This window comes from Oryctolagus cuniculus, chromosome 8 (genome assembly GCF_051225735.1).
Source record: "Oryctolagus cuniculus isolate XC-2025 breed Fujian yellow rabbit chromosome 8, ASM5122573v1, whole genome shotgun sequence".
Lineage (NCBI taxonomy): Eukaryota > Metazoa > Chordata > Mammalia > Lagomorpha > Leporidae > Oryctolagus > Oryctolagus cuniculus.
The window spans coordinates 129,229,298-129,252,227 of record NC_142874.1 but is presented as its reverse complement, the minus strand read 5'-3'; the positions used below and the strand labels follow the sequence as shown (position 1 = coordinate 129,252,227).

At 39.4% G+C, this 22,930-nt stretch overlaps 1 protein-coding gene, 1 non-coding gene and 1 pseudogene across 17 annotated transcripts in view; 1 reads left to right on the top strand and 2 right to left on the bottom strand.

The window, feature by feature from the left end:
* EPHA5 (EPH receptor A5) overlaps window positions 1-957 on the bottom strand; it is a 366,701-nt gene extending 365,744 nt beyond the window's left edge. For 4 of the 13 annotated variants that reach the window (XM_008267807.5, XM_051819768.3, XM_017347531.4 and 1 more), the window contains exon 1: window positions 88-951. In XM_008267807.5, the coding sequence (XP_008266029.2) occupies window positions 88-271 (184 nt within the window). In that variant the 5' untranslated portion in view covers window positions 272-951. Of the gene's footprint in view, window positions 1-87 lie in introns of all 13 variants that reach the window. The other 9 variants (XM_008267808.5, XM_051819769.3, XM_089302712.1 and 6 more) reach the window with 6 other exon arrangements.
* On the top strand, window positions 927-22,164 carry LOC138843394 (uncharacterized). Of its 4 annotated transcripts, XR_016212150.1 has the most exons (5): window positions 941-1,066; window positions 2,840-2,923; window positions 5,056-5,346; window positions 19,518-19,602; window positions 21,511-22,164. It is a non-coding gene; the product is annotated as an uncharacterized LOC138843394 (transcript). The 4 variants fall into 4 exon arrangements; XR_016212151.1 differs by lacking the exon at window positions 2,840-2,923 and having other exon boundaries at window positions 927-1,066; window positions 5,056-5,296; window positions 21,511-22,162; XR_016212149.1 differs by lacking the exon at window positions 2,840-2,923 and having other exon boundaries at window positions 927-1,066; window positions 21,511-22,161.
* LOC149125166 (U2 spliceosomal RNA) lies at window positions 21,178-21,310 on the bottom strand (annotated as a pseudogene).
* Window positions 22,165-22,930: the final 766 nt, after the last annotated feature.

Genomic DNA, 22,930 nt, shown 5'->3' with positions numbered 1-22,930 from the left:
GCGCCCGGCGCGCCGCGACCCTCACTCCCAGGCCCCGCCTCGCCCCTCCGCCCCGGGTCGCCGCGGTCCCCACGCCCAGTCTCCTACCTTCGTTGCTAGGGCTGGCCAGGAGGGTCCGGAGCGCGGCGCACAGGAGAAGGCACGTCCAGAGGGGAGCCATGCGAGGTGTGGAGCAGCAGCCGGCCAGGGACGCAGAGGGGCTGGAGGTGTCGCCGCCGCCGCCGCCCGGCGCCCGCTGGCTTCTCGCGGCGCGGGGCCCCGAGCCCCGCATCTTCTCCCAGCCTCCTTCCCTCCTGTCCCGCGCAGCTCCGGGCACCGGCTCCTGCGTCGCGAAGGGACCGAAGGAGGCTCGGGGCTCCTCCACGCGCCCCGCGGGGGTCTTCCGCCTTCCCGCACGCGGCACGCGGCGGCTCTTCCAAAATGCGGGACGCACGGGTGCGCCGAGACGGCTCAAGTTTGCGTCGGGCTCCCTTCGTGCCCCCTGCGCAGGGCTTCGAGGGGATCCCAGTTCTCAGTCCGTGCAGTCCCGGACGCGGGGCCAAGGCGCCCGCGGGGGTCCCGCGTCCCGTGCCGCCGCCTCTCTAGACTTTTTTAAGCGTCATGATGTTTTCCAGTGGCACTGAGAGAGGGTCCTTTTCGGTCTTCAGGGCTAAAATGGACGAGGGCAAGGGAGACAAGTCATCCTAAGTCCAAAACCCCAATTTAAAAAGGGGTGGGGGGGGCAAGCAGGGTGGCGAGGAATAAAAGGAGAGGGAGTCGGAGAGCACCCGGAGAGAGGCGAGCGCAGGTAAAAGATCCCGGGAGTTCCCGGAAGCCGGCGAGGGAGCGCGGAGCCGGCCGCCGCGGCCCGGAGCTGCACCGGCGCCCGCGGCGCGCAGGCAGGCGGCGAGTGCGCGGCTGCGAAGGCGAAGCGGAAACTGCGCGGCCGCGGCGCGCTCCTGCTGTGTCGGGAGCTCCGCGGCCTCCCCGCGCCGCGCCGCCCACCCCGCCCTCCGCCCCTCCCCAGCTCCCCGCCCTCCGCCGGAGCCCCCTGCCCGCGGAGCGAAGGCGTCGGCAGGCTGCCCGGGTGAGTGTTGTCTGCGGGCGCGGCGCGTCTTCCTCCGCGGAGAACGAGGGCGAAGGCTCCGCCTGACGACGCCGGCGAGCGCCGGGCTTCAGCCCCGGGAGCGGCGGGCCCCTGGGCTGGCACCTGGCCCGCTGCCCGTCCCAGGCTCGGGGCGTCCCCAGCCCGGCGGTCACGTCGCCGCGCGCCCGCAGCGCCGCGGGTTTCTGGCCAGTTTCTTGAACACTGCTGTCGCTGCCTGCTGCTGACCCTTTTTCTCTCCTGCCGGTACTTTCGGTGGCTGGGATGCAATAATTACTCAATGGCCCAATATCTAAGGATACAGGCGGCAGCTCTGTTTGAGGTCGCGGGGGAGGCGGAGTAGCTGGTGCTGAGATTTGTACTATGCCAGGGACCAATGTGATGATGAGCGCATTCATTCATTCCGTGGACAGAATGGGTTAGTGTTTTAGAAACTGTATGATATGCAGATACAGGCAATTAATTTCAGTGAAATTAGCAAGGGTCAGATAATTCCAGGGCTTTTAAGAATTGGCTGATTGTAATTGCTTGTGTTCTGTTGCATCGAGAGACTTACAAGTAATTAAGAAAAATAGCTTAGGACATTAACTTTCTGTGTTTCAACTCTTCAATACCTTCTCTCGCTTTACTCTTTTTCCCCTGAATCTGCTCATTCTGTCTTTCAAAGGCATACACCTGGAAGGCAATTTTAGTACACTGGCCTTAAACAAGCAAACAAAAAGGCTGCAGAGAAAGCATCTACAGAAAAGTGTGATTTTAGAAGAGCGAGATCTCACGTAATTTGGGAGGTAGTCACCACTGCCACTCATAATCTCACCGAATGAAAGGGCTGCTCGCCAGCTTTGCACACTCAGACCTGTGCTCCGCTGTGCGTGAGTCTCTCACCATCCTTACCGGATGACATTTGTTTTCCGTTTAAATACTTGCAACAGAGATGAGAGAATAAGGCAACAGTGATGCAGTTGTGTGAAGAGGTGGCAACTCATCTTTGATGTATTTTTTCCCCCTGAAATGTTTTGGCACCAGCAATCTGAAAGCAGCTTCTTTCTATTATAATGTGCTCCAAATGCATGAAGCCAATGTAGAGAAATGGCAGGGAATCAGTCTCTGAGTTTGGCAAAAAGCCTCACAGGGAAATGGAAAGTTAAAAATTTATGTTTCTATTTGAGGACCATTCAAAATGTAAGCCTGCCCCCCTCCCGTTTATAGTTGAGTTACTTAAAAATATCTAAGCAGAATACCAACTAAGATATCTAAAGACTAGGAATACATAATCAAGCTAATAGAAGACAGAGGCAGTTTAATGGGGCTTTGGGCCAGTTGCTTTACTTCTGTGGGCCTCAGTGTTCTCATCAGTTGACAAGGAGATGATCTTTCTTCCATGTTCTTTGCATTTCTGTGTTACTCCCCTGCATATCTATCTTCAGTTATTTACTATAAAATACTCAAATTGCTTCAGCGTAGAATTTAAAGATTTCTACTACAAAAGGCTTCGGCGGGTTTTCTATTTCATTTCACATGAAAATTTCCAGCTCAGTGTTCCTCTGAAGTCGCTGGTTTTTGTACCTGCCACTCCATTCTACAGCAACTCCACTCTCCAAAAATATGTAACATCTGCCCCCAACACACACACGTACACACACACACACACAAACACACCCCTCCTCTCTCATGCCCAATGCCCAAGGAGAGTCAGACGTTCAAGGTTAATGCTTTCTTATCCCAGCAAAAAGTGACTTATTTCTCCTCTTCCAGGTATCTGTCGCTTATGAATTGTATCAGTCAATGCAATGCCAAAACCTTGTGAATGGAAAACTGGAAAAATTTGTCTAACTCTAGGTATATGTAAAGGAACCAAAATAATTTAAATCAAGGATGTTAAATAAACCCTGGGACACTGGTCCCTTATGTCATTCTTGTGTGATCTTGAACCCAAGATTGCTGACATGTTAAGTGGTTAAGAATATGTAATGTACAAACCTTTTCTATTCTCAACCTTAAATGCCATCGATGGTTCTCATTGTGGTTTTTAACAGTTATCACGTATCTTTGAATGAATAACAGCTGTCTAATGAAGCCTCAGTGACAGCAACTAAATTAAAATTAGTTTTTCATCTAAGGAGAGTTAATCTGAGAAGGCAATGATGATGGCTCAGGTTGGACCTAAGTGGCAAAGAAGATCTTGCACACGCGGTCATGTGCTAATTTTTGTCATGTAAACCTTTTCACACACCTATAGGGCCATGACATTGCTTGAAAATTCGGTATTTTTTTTCGTCTTTCATATTTATTTCTTTACACAGCTAAAGGTTATGGTATTGGTGTCAGTTGGGATGTCCTACTGGCTGCATTTCTAATTGTTTGAGATGACTTCCATGGACTCAAAGGATGAAAGTGGCTTTATTAACAAACTTTCATGAAGGAAGGATATTCATAGTAACCTTGATAAGGCATCTTGAGCTCACTAACTGCATAAAAAGTTTTACTACTGTTATTAAATTCAGCATGTTAATAAACCAAAACATCTCTTCACTGCATTCAAATGAGAACAAATGCTATCTTGATAGAAAGACTTGCTAGCACTTACTTAGAGTTTATTCTGTGTGAAGTCTTAGGAGATGTTTTTACAGCAGATATTTTTCTTAATGCTAGCACTTCAGCCATGATGCTGATGTAATTATAATGATAAGAAATCAAGGAAAGGAGGTCAGGTGACCTGAGTAGTCTCACAGCTGATAAGTCCTGGAAACTTTGACCCGTGGCCCTGACGCTATTTGAAACTAATATAACAGAAGCGAGAAATAAAGTTGATAATCAGTTGGTGAGAAAAAGACTATCCCAGAATTCTGCATTGTTGGAAGCAATTAATAGAAATATTCCAGTTTTCAAGTCCATTTAAATGCAAAAGTTATTAAAAACAAAAAATATAAAGCAAGGCAGATAAGCAGGAGAAAACAAGAAACTGAAGACCATAACCGAACACTATTTGGAGAAAAAAATTGTTTCTTGTACACAAGGACATGCACACATTTGTTTATATACAATGGAAACAATAGATCAAATCAAGACAATAACAAGATTGAGGTCTGTGACCCAGTAATTGTTGCATAAACAGATGGCCCCAAAATCATGTCAACTCTGGTAGAAAACATAAGCAATACTGTTTGTAATAATGTAAAGAGAACTCCATAAACCTCAGAGCATTTTACCCTAAGATACTATATAATAGCAGTTTTTTACACAATTGTCTCAAATGTTTTACCACATAGCTACATTCTCTCTTTGGGAATACTTGCTGAAAAAAAAATAAGAAAAGCAAAATTTTAACCCATAATGGGTTTTACATGAGAAATTATAAGATACCCTAGTAAAACTATCAGATGCCCTAAGGAATTTAATTTTTCAGGTGCATGATTTGCTTAAGAGAATACAAGTTTGGTGATGTAACTTTGATCATTATTTTGATCCAAAGGTAAATTTTGACAAACATTTATTTAAGAAATCTTGAACATAAAATATTTTAATCCTTGTCCAGCAAAATTTTGATTCCTGAAGTATTAGAATCCCTTCTTTCTATTGAAAACCCACATATCCTCCTATTGTCATAAAATTAAATCTTACTTAAATTTAATCAGATATCACTTGGGCATTTAATTAAAAATGACAAGTTGATAACATTTAAATAAATTAATGAGGTTTTGAAAATATAAATTATTTCCTTAACAATACATTGAGATTTTAGTCACTGCAAACTTCACTCACTAAACATGTTCTTATAAAAATCACTATTTTTATGAATGCTGAGAACAGAATGAAATCCTCAAAGTACTCATGATTATTAATAGGAAGTTTTGTGGCAAAAAAGGAGAAACAAGATGTTCAAAGAAATTACAGTGAGCCAAAGAACCGCAGTGGTTGTTGATGTTGATTTATTCTTTAACCGTTGCTATATCCATGTGCTGGTATTGCAGACACTGCAGTAAGTATGAAGCCAAGGCTGCTGCAGTTTCTGACTTGCCAGAAAGTTCTGTGGTCATGGTGTGTCTCCAGCGTCTTGGACAACTGGCATTGTGAGTGAAGCCATAAGCACTGGAATGAGCAGCACTCGTGGAACTGAAGAAGTACAAGAAGTGTGCACATGAGAGAAGACTGAAGCCGTCCAACTGTCAGAATAACTGCTGTTTATTCTAGCCCATCTGCTGGACTCCAAAGGTACTTGCTAATAAGTGAAAAATAAGCTGGGACATTTTACATATTCAGAGGTAGGTTAATTAAACTCAGTACGTATACCGATTTGAAATTTTTAGCTGATCCATTCATTGATGATGTTTTATTATATAACTAGCCATAGTTTGCATGGAGATGGGGAACACATACATTTACTCAATGGCATAAGTAAAAGAGGGAAAATATTCAACTGGGCTTTTGATACCACTGTTGATTATGGAACAGAATTAAAGGAAAAAAGCAGTGGTAACTCATGTACTCTCCTATTCTATTGGTGAGATGCAAATCTGGAATACTTTTTGCAGAGTGATTTCACAATATCTTCTGTTGTTTTTCACATTAGTTAATTTTAGATACAGCAACTATATATATTACATATATTTAAATTAATTAAAACAAAGTAAAATGGCCTAAAAGATTAACCATAGTGCTACTTTAATAGACAGAAATATACTTTTTAATTAGAAATGTTAAATATGTTAGTCTGTCTATAAAACAGAACGTTATGGATTCATTTAAATGCCTGAGAGAATGCATATGTACATAATAAGGTCACTCTGAAATAGCAAATTATAAAGGCATAATGAGAAGAAAAGTTCTTTTAAATTGGAAAATGGTATGCCATTAATATAATTTGAATATGACTGGTGGATAATTTGCATTTATTTTCCACTTTTAATTTTTGCATTTTATATAAGATAAAGTAAAAAATTCTAGTGGAAATGGTGTGTGAACCCTTGCACACATACACACACAGGATGAAAAGGAAAAGAGAAAAAGAAAGAGGAAAGAGAAAATTGTAGAAAGAAGAAGAGAATGAAAACTTTTATTACCATATATTGTTAAAATAAAATTTAATTCAGTGGGCCTTTGCCCTTATACTGAAAATGGTGAGAAGCAACTGTGTGACTTAGTCATTCTCTGTGACACAGCCGCACTTCCATGTATTGCAAACGTTCTGAGGCAGGATTTCATTGGTGTGCCTCCTGTCTCAGGGAAGTCTAAGTTCTCCAGCTCCCTCACTTGATTGATCGTAGTTCTGCTCCTGTTTTCTTGCTGCTTACTTCGTAATTGACCATCTCCCTCTACCGTTCCTGTTACACCTGTAGGTTATGAATAGCTAATTATCCTAAAATATATACAAAGAGAGGAAGGCTGGATCAGAAAATCAGTATAAAGTTAGCATTTGACTTCCTGAAATCGCATGGCTAAGGATTCAGGGTCTGAGATAGCACAGAGATTGGCTTCCTCACGTGCTCTTCTGCTGTGCATCTTCCTGGATTCCTCCCTCTTCCATCCTTCCCTTCTCAGCATTAACTCCGACAACCCCAACCGCAGTGGTCCATTTGCCGTTACTATGATGAGTTACCTGAAGCTTGGTGACTTATATAGAGTTGAGGTTAATTTTGGATCACAGTTCTTGAGTCCAAGGCCAAGGAGCCACATCAAGTGGGTTTTTACTGGTAGACTTCCATAACATACCAGGCATTTTTGGCCAAAGACAGGGAGTACAGGGATATGTCTGCTCTAATCTCTTTCTCTCTCTCTCTCTCTCTACCTGCTTTTCTCCCTCCCCCTACCACTCTTATAAAGGCTCTAGTCCTCAATCAAGGGAGCCACACCCAGTTGAATTTAAATGATTCTAATCCTGTCCCAGAGGCCCCCCACCCCCAATTTGGACACCATAGTCATATTGAGCCCAGTCTCTTAACACCTCACAATGGGGATTGTATTTCCACACATGAACCCTTGGGGCACATACTCCAACTGTATCCAATCCGTAACATCCACCACCAAGCAGAAGATTCCGTAGTCATTTTCCTCAGGAAACCTTTCCTTGCTGGTCTCTCCCAAGGAGGCTGTACTCACAGACGACAGCCATCACTACTCCCAAATCCCAGAGAGAACTTCCCTAGTTTTGCTGTCTCAAGATGGAGCCATTTCTTGAAACAGTACTTTTTCCTTCATGTTTCATCCTTGCCAAATTTTTTAACTTTTACAAAACCATAGAAAACTCCATAGAGGACAAACACCTATTATTTTAAAGTGATTGAAGGAGGTAAGGTAAAGTCAGTGAAAATGCTGGTGGTGGCTTATATTACAGCTGATTGATTACCCGGAAGACACTGGCAAGTCCCTTTTGTTTGTGTGGTAGAAATATATTAAACTAGCAATAGTGAGGGCCTCTGAAGAAGAACACCACACAATAAAGGCCTAAGCATGGGCACAGGGATGGCATTTGCCCTTGTATTTAAGTCTCCTCCTGTGATGTTCACATTTTGTAATCCCGTTTTGGAGTGCCTGGTTGAAGGACTGATTATCCACTGCTGCTCCAGCTTCTGATGAATGTGCCTGGAAGGAAGCAGATGACGGCTCAAGTCCTTCGGTCCCTGCCACCCCCATGAAAGACCTTGATTGAGTTCTTGGCTTCTGGCTTCCGCCTGCCCAGGCCTATCTGTTGCAGGTATTTGGGAAGTGAACCAGTGGTTGGAAGATCTCCATCCATTCATCTCTCTGTCTCTGTCTCTCTTCCTTTCAAATGAAAAGAAAATAAATTAAAAATTCTTGAAAGAAGGGCCTAAAGTATGAATCCTAAATCACAAATCCAAACCATGGTTTGGAATATACCAATAGTTCTAATTGTTACATGTGAATTTGGTTATTAAATAAAAGTTAATAAAAATTAAAAGTATGTTGTTTCATAAAACTTAAAGCATTAAACAGAAGATTTTCTTCCAGAACAAAAATATCTTCCTCTTCCTTATCTTTACAAAATATATTCCCAAGATTACTTGTACCTTAGAATCAAATTCCATTCTATGTTTACAAAGAGTAATCAAAAATGCCAAAAAAGACAGAATAGAAATTCCCCCTGTGGTGTTTTTAACAACAAAACAACTTCCAAGTTCTTTCTCAGGGGCCTGTGTGCACAGTTCCCCTGCAGACTTGCACAGTGCAGTGGTCTTGGGACGACAGCTTTTGCTGTCCTCCCAGTGCACTGTGACTAGATGTGAGCATTTTGAGGAAATCCCTCAAAATCTAATGGGACTCGCTTTTGCAACATCACCATTTCTCTTAAGGGTTTGCCTGTCAAAATTATTTTGCTTCAAGTGAGTTTTTGGTAAACATTTTGTGTTGAGATAATTATAGATTCACGGGATGTTGCAAAGAAATGTGTGAAGTCTCATGGCCCTTAAATTTCCCCAAGTGTTAGCATAAAATCAAAACCAAGAAATTGACACTGGCATAATTTATAGAGCTCATTCAGATCTCAGCAGTTATACACATCCTCCTGTGTGTGTGTGTACACATGTGTCGATGCAGTTTTATCACATGTGTAGCCTTGCTAAATCATTAGGAAACTCAGGATGTCAAACTGCTATCACTAAGGTAACAGCTTTTTTTGTTGTTGTAAAGAAGTATCTGAGGCCACTAATTAATGAAGAGAAGGTTTATTTAGCTCTTTATTTGGAAGGTTCAAAGTCCAAGATCAGGCAGGCGCATTGATTTCAGCCTTCTTGCTGGCAAAGTCCCTAAGTGGCGCAAAGCATCACATGGCAAAAAACATCTGCCTGGATGTCTGTGCAGTCACTAGCAGAGCCACCAGGATTCAATCATGAGGGCTGCACCCTCGGGACCTCATCCAATCTAATCATTTCCCAAAGGCCCTGCCCCTACACAACATAATTGGACTAAGTTTCCATCCTTTTATTGTCATATCCTTAGGACTTTGGAGTATGAAGTCCTGCCTGAGTTCAGGAGCCAAATCATCAAAACCATAGCAACTACAATATTCCCTCAAGTTGCTCCTTCATACCCACACACCTGTGAACCACCCCCCCACACACACACACATCCCTTCACTAGTCCCTGGAGACGTCTAGTCCATTTTGTACTGTCTCATAAATGTCCCACAGATAGAATTCTGTTGTATTCTTTTGAGATGAGTTTTTCACTCACCATAGTTTTCTTGATGTCCACCAATAACTAGTTCCTTTTTTATTGTTGAGTAGTATTTCATGGTTAGGATATACCACAGTTTCTTTACCAGTTCACTCACTGGGGTCATTCAGGTAGTTTCCAGCTTTGGGCTACAACAAATAAAGCTGCCATGAACGTTTGTATACAGGTTCTTATGTAAAAATAAGTCATCAACTCTGTGGAATAAATTCTCTAGAGTGCAACTGTTAGGCTACATGGTAAGCTACTTTTCATCATCAGTTTTCAAACTACGTTGTTACTGTCATGGCTATTTAACCCCAAATTATCCAACAAAAACAGGATGAATCATACCCAATTATGTAATAAATCACCTTAAAAAGAAAACAAGAAGAAAAATAAATAAAAAGAAAAGTAATCAACATGCATATAAAACACTGAAATGAAATAGACTGTGAAATATTAAATAAATAAAATGTTAACAGAAAATCAAATGAATATCTTGATACATAAATTCTACAAGCCACTTGTATAATTTCAAAAATCAAAATAGTATCAAAGTATCTTAACGAACTAATAGCCACAGCAATCTACATGTCCTTGATTCACTCAAAATATATTCTACCTCATTCTATCACTTAAAAAAAATTGTTTCAGATTCTTAACACTTTGTATTACAGCATCCGAATGAGTAACTCATATCACTTGGTCCCAAAGTGACATTTCAAAAGATGAGTTCAAATACATTTCCAGAGATATTTTTGAGTTCATTCAAGCTGAGCAGTACGTCTTATCTTTTGAAATGCCAAGCGGCTAGTCTGAGGAAAATGGAGACAGATCTCTTTTTAAACATCATCATACATGTAGGCATCAGATTTGACTTGGTTTATCCAAGTACATTGGTGGAAAATAGCATATTTATTTCTCTGCAAAGGGTTTTCTTTTTCAGAAAAAAAAGGAAAAGGAAAAGCACTTATAAAGCAAAAATCAGCAATAGTAGTCATTTTGTATCATGACTTTTACTTGAAATCCCATTTTTTGAGTATTCTCATGGCTTTAGGTAAGTTAAAACTTTTATTATTATGAAAAACCAATCTAAGGGCTGTATAATCTAGATCAAATACTTTAAATATGAAATTTAAAACCCAAAGTTGACATTTACATATTAAAATGTAAAAATTAAAAAGAACCATCTAAAAACACCTATGGACCCTTAACCCCACATGACTAAGTGTGAACTTCCATATTTACTTAAAGTCATTGTGAAGTACATATGGGTGAATTTTTGTATTACATAAAGGCAGTGATTAAATACATTTTGTGATCCCTATTTACCAAATGTCTGTTAAAATATTTTTAAAACAAAATCACAAGAGCAGGAGGAAAGAAAAGAAACAACAGAAAAACATTTTGGAAGCTGGGGAGCAAATGGATGAATTGTAAATAATGAAAAGATCCCAGAAAGTGGAATCCTAAATCAACAGGTGGAAAAATTAACAGCAATCTGATTTTTTATTGTATGTCCCAAGAAAGCTCTGAAATTTATGGCATAAGGTAAATCTGACATAGAATAATGGATAAAAAAATAAATGTTAATTAACAGTATGTTTTAATCAGAATTGGATTTTCAGATTCTGGTCCCAATCTATGTGGTTCTATACAGGATCCTCTTCCTCATCTCACCCAACATTGGGGTTTTAGTCTCTGGAAAAGGGAAAATAAAAAAAGCCTCTGTTCTAGTTTATATCAGGAAGAATTAAAATAAGAATAGCATCCTGAAAGCATTGGCTTTATTAGTTGGTTGATGCTGTAAAACAAACCAGTCAGCTCCTAATTTCTAGGAACTGGGCACAGCTTACCTGGCTTCTGTGGTTCTTGGTCTGTCGAAGTCTGAAATGAATGCTTTATACAGAACTGTAGTCACCTGGAGACTGTGCAGGTGAAGGACCGACTTCCAGGTTTACTTTGTTGGCAACAGTTGGTTCCTTGTAGACTCCTTGAAGCTGTCCTCAGGTCCCTGCCACGTGGTTCTCTTCAACATTATGTCATGCTTCATCCAAAGAAGTTGAGATGATCAAAGAGTGTACAAGCAAGATGGAAGTTTTCACCTCTTCCTGTCTCATTTCCGAGCTGATATCCTTGAGGGTGGGCATTTGGCTTAGTGATTAAGATGCCCTTGTCCCATTTTGCGGTACCTGGGTCCAAGGCTTGACTCTGCTCCTGTCTCTAGCTTCCTGCTAAATGCAAGTACTGAGAGGCAGTGGTGGCTCATTAAGTTCTAACCACCCAGTGGGAGACCTGGATTGAGTCCCTTGCTCCCCAGCTTCAGTCTCTGCCCAATCCTGGCTATTGCAGGCATCTGGGGAATAAGCCAGTGGTTAGGAGACTCTTTCTTCTGTCTCCCAGACCCTCACCAGCTTCCTCTCCCTTTCCCTTTCCTGTCCTCCTCCCTCTTCCTCTCTCTTTAGTTTCTCTCTCAATTAAATATTTTTAAAGAACTTACTTTCTATAACTTTTGCCTATGCCTCAGACACAAAGTTCTGGGTCAGTCTACACTCAAGGAGGGAGTTATACAAGGATTTGAATGTTAGGAGATGAAATCATGGAGGACATCCTAGAAACAGTGCCCTCAACTTCAGACTTGCCAGCCTTCATCCCCTACTAGGCTCCAAATAACCCATGGAACAGGGCGTAAAAGTGGACTGGTACCCAAAAAGAGTTTTTTGAAAGTTAAATACCTTTGAAATGAAAAACTCAAAAAAATGTTAATTATACTTGAATGAAATTAAGCAGGGAGACAGTATGTATTTTGCAAGTTCTCCAGATGTCTTATATTCACCCATGTGGGAGACCCAGAAGAATTTCCTGGCTCCTGGTTCCTGGCTCCTGGCTTTGGATCCGCCCAGCTCTGGCCGTTGCGGCAAATTGGAGAGTAAACCAGGGGATGGAAGACCTCTCTCTCTGCCTCTCCCCTTTCTCTGTGTAACTCTGACTTCCAAATAAATCAATCTTTTTTTTAAAAAAAGAAAAAGACATCTTGAATTGCATATCAATGACATTTGCATAGTAATGACAATGTAAATGGTGTGGATATAATAAAAAATTGATAAGTAGGAGTTTTAGAAGGATGGAGAAAGATGGCTATAGAGGGAAATGATTAAAAAGAACTAAAAACTTTATATTAATGAAATCAGCAGTGTCTAAATGTTTAAAAATTCAAGATGCTGAAGTATGTATGTGTAACTTAGAGATACAGTGTTATACTAAAGGATAATGAAAGAATTGAAATGATTGATAGTGGATACAGTTGGCTAAGGAGTGGAGAAAATGATTCACTGTATCAGAACCGTATAGAATCATGTGATTCTTAAGAATGTGCCTAAGACTGTTAAGAATAAAATTGATACAGCTTGTGCATTGTTGTACATTGTAACTTACACCTAATTTAGTTTCTGTGGTTGGCAATGCAATGGAGACCCTTGAACATGTTTTATGAGTCTGTTAGAAATGGAACTGAAGAATTTTAAATATGGACATTTTAAGTTTAACTAGAATTCAACCTGTTTTATAAAATCTTTCAATTGAAATATTCCAAGCGTGAGAGGGCTGAATGTTGTCACCCTTATTCTCCTCAAAGCAGGATGTAGTTCTCCCTTGATAAATTATTTCTCAGTAAACTATTCATTTACTTTATTGTTAAATTTCTGTACTGTGTTTTCTCTAAGGAGTACATGGGGTTTCATTTTTTTTTCTAGGCAACAATAAATTCAAGAGGACATTGAAGCAAAGTCAATAGAGATCTAGTAGAAAAATGATTGCAATTCAAATACGTTATATCAGCAAAGGTATTGTTCACGTGTGGAGGAAACAGCCAGAGACCTGTGTAGTTTCAAAGGAACACACCCAGATATTTTTCCTTAAAAAATTGCTAGAAGAATTTTTGCATATCACAGACAGATGCATGAAATAGAGCTAAGGAATGGCTGTGAAGCAAATGCAGTGTTGTGGGCATTTGTGGAGTGAACCAGCACATCTAATCAATTTCTTTCTCTCCCTCCCTCCCTCCCTCCCTCCCTCTCTCCCTCTCTCCCTTCTTCCCCCTCTCTCCCCATCTTAGTCTTTCAAATGAATAAAAATAAAAAATAAGAATTTAAAGATTAGAATGTGCAAAATCACTGACATCTATGGGTAGGGATATGCTATTGAATGTAAACAAATGATGTAATTGTAACTCCAAAATAGTATATGTAATATATGTAGGTCTTAAACTGTGGAGAGATGAATTTTTCTTTAAATATAAGGCCAGTGAACTCAAGATAAAAATAAATATGAACTGGGGAAAAATGCTTGAGAGGTAATATAAGGTAAATGAATAAAAGATTCTAAAATTAAAACTTTAATTTTAGCATTAATGTAACTTTAGTCTTTTAAACAAATGTGTCAGTATGTCATTGTAAAAATTAAAAGGAAAAATAAGAAGGAGGAAGGAGGGTGCGAGTGAGGGAGGGAGAAAGGGGGAGTAGGGTGGGAAGTATCATTATGCTCTTAAAACTGTTTATGAAATACATGAAATTTGTTCCCCTTATATAAATTTTAAAGGTAAAAAAAATCAAAACATTTAGGCAGTCAAATTGAAATTATATCTCCATTTAAAAACTTTTATTTCAGAGAGAGAGGGAGAGAAACAGATTGTTCCAATTTGCAGGTATACTCTTCAGATGCCCACAATGGGGAGATGGAAATGCAATCCAGGTCTCTATGTGGAAAGCAGGAACCCAATTACTTGAGCCACCGCTGCTGCCTCCCAGGGTCTGCATTAGCTGAAAGCCAGAGTTAGGAGCCAGAACCTGGAAAATGAACGCAGGTACTCTGTTGTGGGGAGATGGTGTCCTGCTGGCATCTGAACCATTAGGCAAACATCTACTCCAGCACTATATTTTTAAAAATCACAACAGAAGGAATTAATACAGTGAAACAAAAAAACAAAAGAACAACAGCAAAATGGTTAAATTATGCAAAGTATTAAATGTAATGCCATGGAAATGAATGTGAACATCTTCAATCCCTTGGTTAAAAGTTAAGATGCTTGGGGCCAGCAGTGTGGCACAGAGGGTTAAGCCACCACTTGAAAACATGGCATCCCATGTTGGAACACCACTTAATGTCCCAGGTGTTCTGCTTCCAAATCAGCTCTTCTGCTCCCCACTAATGCACACAGAATATAGCAGAAGTCAGCCCAAGTACTTGGGCCTAGGTCATCCACGTGGGGTGGGAGGGAGACCTGGATGGAGTTCCAGCCTCCTGGATATGTTCTGGCCCCGCTGTTGTGGGCATTTGAGGACTGAAACAGTGAATGGAACACCACCACCACCACCCCCCGCCTCGGCCTTTCAAATAAATAAAATATTTTTAAAAATATGCTCAGCTCAGTAACAGAAAAATCCTTTCAGTATTATTGATTCATAGATGGTTTCCCCTAAAAATATTCTCTCCAAGAAAATCTGAGTGCTAAGAAAATTTGAAAATGATTTAGATAGGACGTGAAATGATAGGGAGAGCATCTGAGAAGAAGTTAAATTTATCTATGAGACTTCTCTGCTGTGTAATTTCTTCTCATTGTGAAATGATGTGCTCAAAGATCACTTTTTATTCAAGTAATGGCAATACAACACAACCCTAAAGAATGCAGTGGAGGATGGCCCAGGTCCTTGGGCCCTGCACCCGCATGGGAGACCAGGAGGAAGCACCTTGCTCCTGGCTTCGGATCGGCCACTTGGGGGTAAACCAACGGCAAAAAGGAAGACCTTTCTCCCTGTCTTCTCTCTCTCACTGTCTAACTCTGCCTGTCAAAAAAAAAAAAAAAAAAAAAAAAAAAGAATTCCTAAGGGCTAGGGAAGTATTGGTCAAAGGGTACAAAGTTTCAGTTAGAGACAGGAACAAATTGTGGACATCTATCATTTGGCATGATGGCTATAGTTAATGTACAATGCATTAGGTAGCTGCTAAGAGTAGATCTTAACTATTTTTCTTACAAAGATAATTGGTGAGGTGACAGGTTAATGAGCTTAATTTAATCTTTTTGAAATGTATATTTACATCAGAACATATTTTTCTCCATTGCAAATATATACAGTTTTGTCAATTATACCTTAATTTTTAAATTACTTATTAACTTATATATTTGAAAAGCTGAGAGACAGAGAGAGAGAGAGAGAGAGAGAGACAGAGAAGTCTTTCATGTGTTGGTTTACTCCCTAAATGGCCACAACAACCAAGGCTAGGCCATGTAGAAGTGAGGAACCAGGAAATTATTTGGGTCTCCCACAGGGATAACAGAGACTCAAGTACTTGGGCCATAATCGGCTGCTCTCCATGCACATTAACAGGATGCTGGATCTGAAGCAGAGAACACCAGACTCAAAGCAGAACTCTGATATGGGATGTGTGCATAAATTTTGGCTTAACCCAGTGCATTATACTGCTTGCCCCATTATACCTTTTTTTTTTTTTTTTTTGACAGGCAGAGTGGAGAGTGAGAGAGAGAGACAGGTCTTCCTTTTTGCCGTTGGTTCACCCTCCAATGGCTGCCACCGCTGGCGCCGCACAGATCCAAAGGCAGGAGCCAGGTGCTTCTCCTGGTCTCCCATGGGGTGCAGGGCCCAAGGACTTGGGCCATCCACTCCCGGGCCATAGCAGGGAGCTGGCCTGGAAGAGGGGCAACCAGGACAGAATCCAGCGCCCCGACCGGGACTAGAACCCAGTGTGCTGGCGCCGCAAGGCGGAGGATTAGCCTATTGAGCCACAGCGCAGGCCCCCATTATACCTTGATTTTAAAAGAATGAATGAATGACTCCCTCCCTTGGTATTTTAAAGTGACTTCTAGTGTGGCATTTATACTTTTTTATTCTAATGACTCTTTGCTTTATTATATAAAGTCTTTGGTATGAGAAAACGAGCTAGGCATTTTCATTGGCGACATCTAGAATGATATCAGATGTGTATGTATTCAGATCATGTTTATGAGTTGACTTTTAAATCCTCTCTGCCTCTCTGTAAGTAATAACTTTTCATAAATTGTCATACTTTATAATTTTGTGATAACCAATATATAGTCTAATTCATACATCCTTGAATGTGTTAGAATATTTTAAGTTGTAAGATCATGGTAATATTAACTTTCAAGATATGAAAATAAAATGCTGATTTTCAAGTATCTGCATTTAGAAGACATACAGGTTTTCAGTCTAGCAGCACAAAAATATATTTAAATAGTGCATATATTCATATAAATATATACACAAATGAATTTTAGTCCTTTATCAGCTATTTCTCATCTTTTCACTAAACAAGATTTTGTGGGTCCTATTTTGGAATAGTAAGAAACCTAGTAAAAAGGCACAATTTAGCTAAACCGCTTTAAAATTTTTTAACATTTCTTAAAATAATCACAACAGTATGTATGATGTCAGAGATTAAACTTAGACCTGAGTTTCTTCTGGAATCTTTTAAATTAATTAATTTATGTTTGAATGGAATGACTTTTTCCTTTTAGTTTAATGAAAGAATTTCAATGACATCCTACATATCAATTTTAAATACAGGTCCAAATTTAAAAGTATTAGACAAACCTTATCTTAGTTATGAGTCACTGCAACCAATTCCACTGTTTTATGTAAGTAAAAAGCCACTAAGTAATAACATATTTTAGAAAGATATGCATTAAATTTCTAATGAATCTATATGCACGTATATAATTGCTATTAAAATTTGCACAACTACTGGCAAAATTGCTGTAATTGTGTTTGTTACTGTGGCCAAAAAGCTCAATGCCTGAGAAAGAGCCATTTTCCCTATTCTCTGTTACAGTAATATTAGATTTTTTAAATATTGTTTTCAAATAAGTCTCTGGCTCAACCTCATAGTCCTGTCTGCTCACTGTCCCCCAGGTTGAAAATTGCCAATGAGTGCTGACAGACTCAGTTATTTGTTCTTTTTCCTGGGTCTGGGTGCTTTTAGTTGTGTGAATTTGCCTTGAGCTATACAGACCTTTCTGTCTATCTTGTCTGGCTTGCCATTCTCAGATCTGAAATAAGAAACCCAATTGGAAGACCTTTGAGCCACCCATTGATTGTGGCAGAACACATTAACAAGTCATGCCTCTTATAGAAATTAAGTATCTGCAAGTTGATCAGCAGTGAAGGGAAAATTTGTTCTATGTTGACATGAAGAATATAATTTTTAAATTTTGTTTTAATTTTGTTGTTTGTAAGGCAGAGAAACTGAGACAGAGATCTTCCCTCTACTGGTTCATCCCACAAATTCAACTGCCGAAGATCAGTCAGGCTGAAGTGGGGAGCCTTGAAATCTATCTGGCCTCCCACATGGGTAGTAGGGACCCCAATAATGAGGCCATTGTTTGACAAGCCGTCTAACAGAGCTTAAATATTTAATAAATATATATATAAAATAAATTGAATCTGTCTTGTGAGAATTCAAATTTCTGTAATGGAAAGCAATTACCCATGAGCTACACATTCTTCATTTTTTTCTCCTGAATTTCAGACCTTAGGAAGGAATATACATTTATTTCTCAGACTCATAATTTCTCAAATCAATACCTAAGAATTGAGCAAGAATTTTTAGCAAACACTGTAATTCATCCCTCATTGTCTCATGCATGTGCCATACACTGGTTAGAGACAGTCATCCTGCCTGTAATACTTGTATGTTTGTTCTCTTTATTATGCATAAGCTCCTAGTCTTCTTGTAGTGGTTTCATATCTACCACTCTACAGTGTTTCTAAAACTGGGCTCAGTTCCTGACTTGGAATAGAAAGCCAATAAATATTTATTGGAAGGATAACATTCTCCTTCTTTAACTTATAGAGTAAGTTACTGGTTACTGAGATATAGTCTTAAATTATTTTTCATTTTATTTGAAATAAAGAGAGAAAGAATTAGATACAGAGATAGGCAAGGGATTCTTCCATCTGCTGCTTCACTCCCCAATTCCTTTGAACAGCCAGGCTTGGGCCAGGTTGAAGCCAGGAACCCAGAACTCAATCCTGGTTTCCCACATTGGTTGCAGGAACCCAACTATTTGAGCCATCAGCAGCAGCTTTCGCAGGGTGCACTTTAGCAAGACACTGGATCAGGGGAGCTAGGACCCAAGACAGGTACTGTGAGTTGGGATGTGGGTGACCCAAGCAGGGACTTAACCTGCTTCACCAAGCATCTGCCCCTGAAGCGGATAAATGAATGGAAATGGCATGACTGACAGGTTATCTGCATAACTCCATAGAACACAAACACACACAGAGAATCTGTATCTGGAAGGAGTTGACGAAGATGTTTGTGGCCTGAGGGGATAAGGCTAATAAAATTTCTAGACAGGCAGTTAGTGAGACACTGTTCTTTCTAGCAGATAGAAGAATTAATACTACCTCTATGTCGAGACCTGTGTCCCCAAACTTCTTTAGTAACACCCCATCATTACTATTTTGGACCAATATCCCCAAACCTAATTACCTGTAAATTATACACTACTACTACTTCTTTAGCAATATATTATATACATAAATAATACATATATGTATATATATGTGTACAAATTATAGAGGGTTACACATGAAGACTTTAATTCATTACATAATAAGTAAAATTCAAGTTATATTTTTGATAGTTTAGAACATTTTTGTCGACTTTATGTCATTTCAACTTAGTCTATCATGGATTTTGTGTTGTGTGTCCAAAGATTGAACTTGATTACCAAATATCAGTGATGCCATATTTGATGTTTGCTCATGTTTTGATGTTATCTTGAATGCCTGTTTATTTGGAAAAATTTTTTTAAAAACATGTATTTATTTATTTATTTGAAAGTTTCAGAGGGAGAGGGAGAGAAATAATGAGAGAGAGAAAGATGGATAGATGTTGATATCAGAGTCAAGAAAATGAATTACTTCTATGACTAAAATACAAATAAATCTTATAGTGTTTCCAAATCATATTTTTCAATGAAACTTAAAGAGAATATAATTTAGTGGTCAGAGATAGATTATTGAAAGTGTAGTTAAAACCACATTTTTAATGAGAAATTAGCATGTAGTTTGGGATACAAAACTCACAAGAGTTTCAGAGAGTTGAGTTACATGCTTTTAATATGGCTATCTGTTATATCTATTTACTTACATGAACATAGTTTCCTCATGCTCAAATACATTTTTCCAAAAATTAATAAAATATGTGTTCATCACTGTTCTCACAGCAAAAACAAGCAAACAAATCGTCTGTGTATACAGGAGACAAGATCTTTCATCAACTTTGTATTACACTTCTATATAATAGTAAAGGTATGTTGAAGTAGAATCATTTTTTAATTTATACTTTATTATACTTAAAGGAAATTTAAAAAATATTTTAAACAAACGCTTCTTATAATAAACAAAAAAATACTTATAACAAAAGACTTACATCTTTTACATTTGAATAATTTCCTAAAGAGAAATTTGGATTTATTTATGACATGAAGAAAAAACATGTAATAGTACCCTGGCTGATATGTTTCTTTTAATTTGGTTATGCTGCATATCAAAAAAACAAAATTGCATAGCATGTAGTTAAAATGGTGAGACACCGTATCTTTTTTAAATACTACTGTTTAAAAGGGGTACATTTTCAACAATTGTGTATTTTAAACTGTTACAATTTACTTGTCAATCTGGGAATTTTCTTGATAATATATTTTTATTCTAAATTCTTATGTGGGTATATGGGAAAAACAGTGCTTTGAAAACCAAGGGCTTAGATGAACATTGTCATTAAATTATCAGCCTATATTAGAAGTTAATAATGATACAACCCAGTCATACTTTAGTCACCAGATAACAGTGTCCTTAAGGATCATAGAAGGAGGCTGAGAGAGAGAGAGAACATTATTACAGAAGGTGTTTTTTTTTTCCCAAGGATTTTTGTGGTTTTTTTTGTTTGTTTGTTTAAATATTTATTTTATGTATTTGAAAGACTGAGTTGCATAGGGAGTTACAGAGACAGAGAGAGAGAAGTCTTCCATTCCATTGGTTCACTCCCCAAATTACTGCAACGGCCATGGCTGAGCTGATCCGAAGCCACGAGCCCGGATCTTCTTCCAGGTCTCCCATGCGGGTCCAGGGGCCCAAGGACTTGGGCCATCTCCTGCTGCTTTCCCAGGCCATAGCAGAGAGCTGGATTGGAAGAGGAGCAGCCAGGTTTTGAACTGGCGCCTATATGGGATGCCTGCGCTTCAGGCTGGGACTTCAACCCACTGTGCCACAGCGCTGGCCCCTAAAGAGGAGTTTCTTTGATCTGATATAAAACAAACTTGTATTTCCCTAAAACAAGGATTTTTTTAAAAATATTTATTTTGAAAGAGTTACAGAGACAGGGGGAGAAGGACAAATGTGAGATCTTAGATCCACTGGTATACTCCCCATATTTACACAACAGCCAGTGCTGGGCTAGGCTGAAGTCAGGAGCCAGGAGCTTCACGGGGTCTCTCACATGGGTACAGAGCCCCAAGCACTTGGACCATCCACCACTGCTTTTCCCAGGAGCATTAAGCAGGATACTGGATCGGAAGTGGAGCAGCAGAGATAGAATCAGCACCTGTATGGAATGCTGGTATCACAAGAACAGCTTTGCGCCACAATGCCAGCCCCATTTTTTTTTAAAGATTTATTGATTTATTTTGACAGAGTTGCAGAGAGAGAGGAAGAGACAGAGAAAGTAAAATAGGTTTAATTACTGGTATTCCTCAATACAATGTGTATTGTGCCTTTAAATTTATTAAAATTGCTACCTAAAGGTTTATGGGTTTGAGGGTAGTCTTCTGTGGTAAGGTGAACTTATTTTGTAAAGTGTATTTTTGCACAATTACTATTAATACTGTTACTGCTACTATTTATATGACCGACTTTGCATGGGTCATCATAGACCATAGTCTACTAGTCAAATTTGAAAAGCCACATGTCATTTTAATGTATTTTCTCACACTTGATCTTAGCCAAAAGGCTGAGAAGCGATTTTTTAAATATATTTTCTAAATTGATAACTATTACATTATCTGCAAAGAATATTATTTAATATGATATTGCTGCTTTCCATAGCATCTCTGCTTTTAATTGTTAGGAAAATCTGGCATAGTGGTTAACAGTTAGCTTGAGATGCCCCCATCCCTGTTGGAATGCCTGGGTCTAAGTCTCAGCTCCCCATCTCAATTCCAGGTTCCTGCTAATGTCCACTCTAAGAGGCAGCAGGTGATGACTCAAGAAGTTGGATCTCTGCCACCCACATAGGAGGCCTGAATTGAATTCCCGGCTACTGACTTCAGCCTGGTGGAGTTCAAGCTGTTGTGGGCATGGAAGTAAAGCAATGGGTGGAAAACCTTTGGGTTTGTTTTTGTGTCTCTGCATTTCAAATACATAAAAAACTAGCTAGTTCATTTTTTTAGAAATAAGAAAAGCTTCTCAACTTTAAGCTTTCTTTGCTTCTAATTGGTAAGAAAAAAGTTTTTCAATAAATAAAAATCACACAGATGCATACACATATTGCATTTTAGAATGAGGACATAATGAACCTGCATTATTCACTTTGGGGACATGGAGAAAATAAGTGATTAAAAATAATCCCATTATCCAAATGCCATGATCTACACTGATGTACTCTCTGAGTGGGTAGGAAACCAGAAAAAAATGAAATTCAATTCAAAAGGTAATACTTGAATACAAGCTAGAACATTCTGTTATACTTTGCCTTGGTGATGTTAATCAAACACTTTTTAATGGTGACTTTAAAAATATTTATTATAATAGAGATATTAAAATGAGTAAGATATTGGATATTTTCTTTATGCCACTTATTTTATACATTATATTAAATATTTTTAATATGCACATTATCTTTGACTGCTTTTCCTTCATGTTACCCACTTGTTTCTAATGTGTATGCATTATCCCTGGCTTTATTCTTTGTTTTGGTTTCTTCCCTGGTGACACAAATGGCATTCTAGGTTCCTTTTTGGTGACATGCAGCCATGTTACTTACATCCAGCCTATTGAATATGAAATAATTTTCCCTCTTCTTGGAGTGGGTAATAAGCATCCTTCAATGTGTAGGCTATTCTCTTCCCACCAGTTGGCAAAAGGAGAGGAACTCAAGGACTTAGAGGTGGGTGCAGCCACAATCTAGAAGGTTCCCGGATGCCCAGATGACCCTGAGGAGCAGTATCACTGGAAGGGTGTATCCCTTCTCTGGTGTATTTTCTCACCATCCCCAACTCTTTACACATTAGAGCCTCTTCCACCATTTTCCATCACAGCTCCTGCCCCAATGCCCCTCGCTCATACCAACCTTGCTGCTCTGTTTCCAGAGACCAAGTTTTTTCTCTAGTGTGTCAGCATTTATTTATCCAATTTCCTAAAACTCCTCAGTTTGCCCTCTTCTGTCATTCAGATCTCTTATACCATGTTCTTTTTGGAAGTGATTTCCCTGAGTTGGTTATTTGGTGTGATGGTTGAGAAGCTACTTGAGATTCCCCCATGACTTTCAGAGTGCCTGGTTCAAGTTCTGGCTCTACTCCTGAGTCCAGTTTCCTGCTAGTGCACACTCTGAGAGGCAGCAGGTAATGGCTCAAGTAGTTGTGTC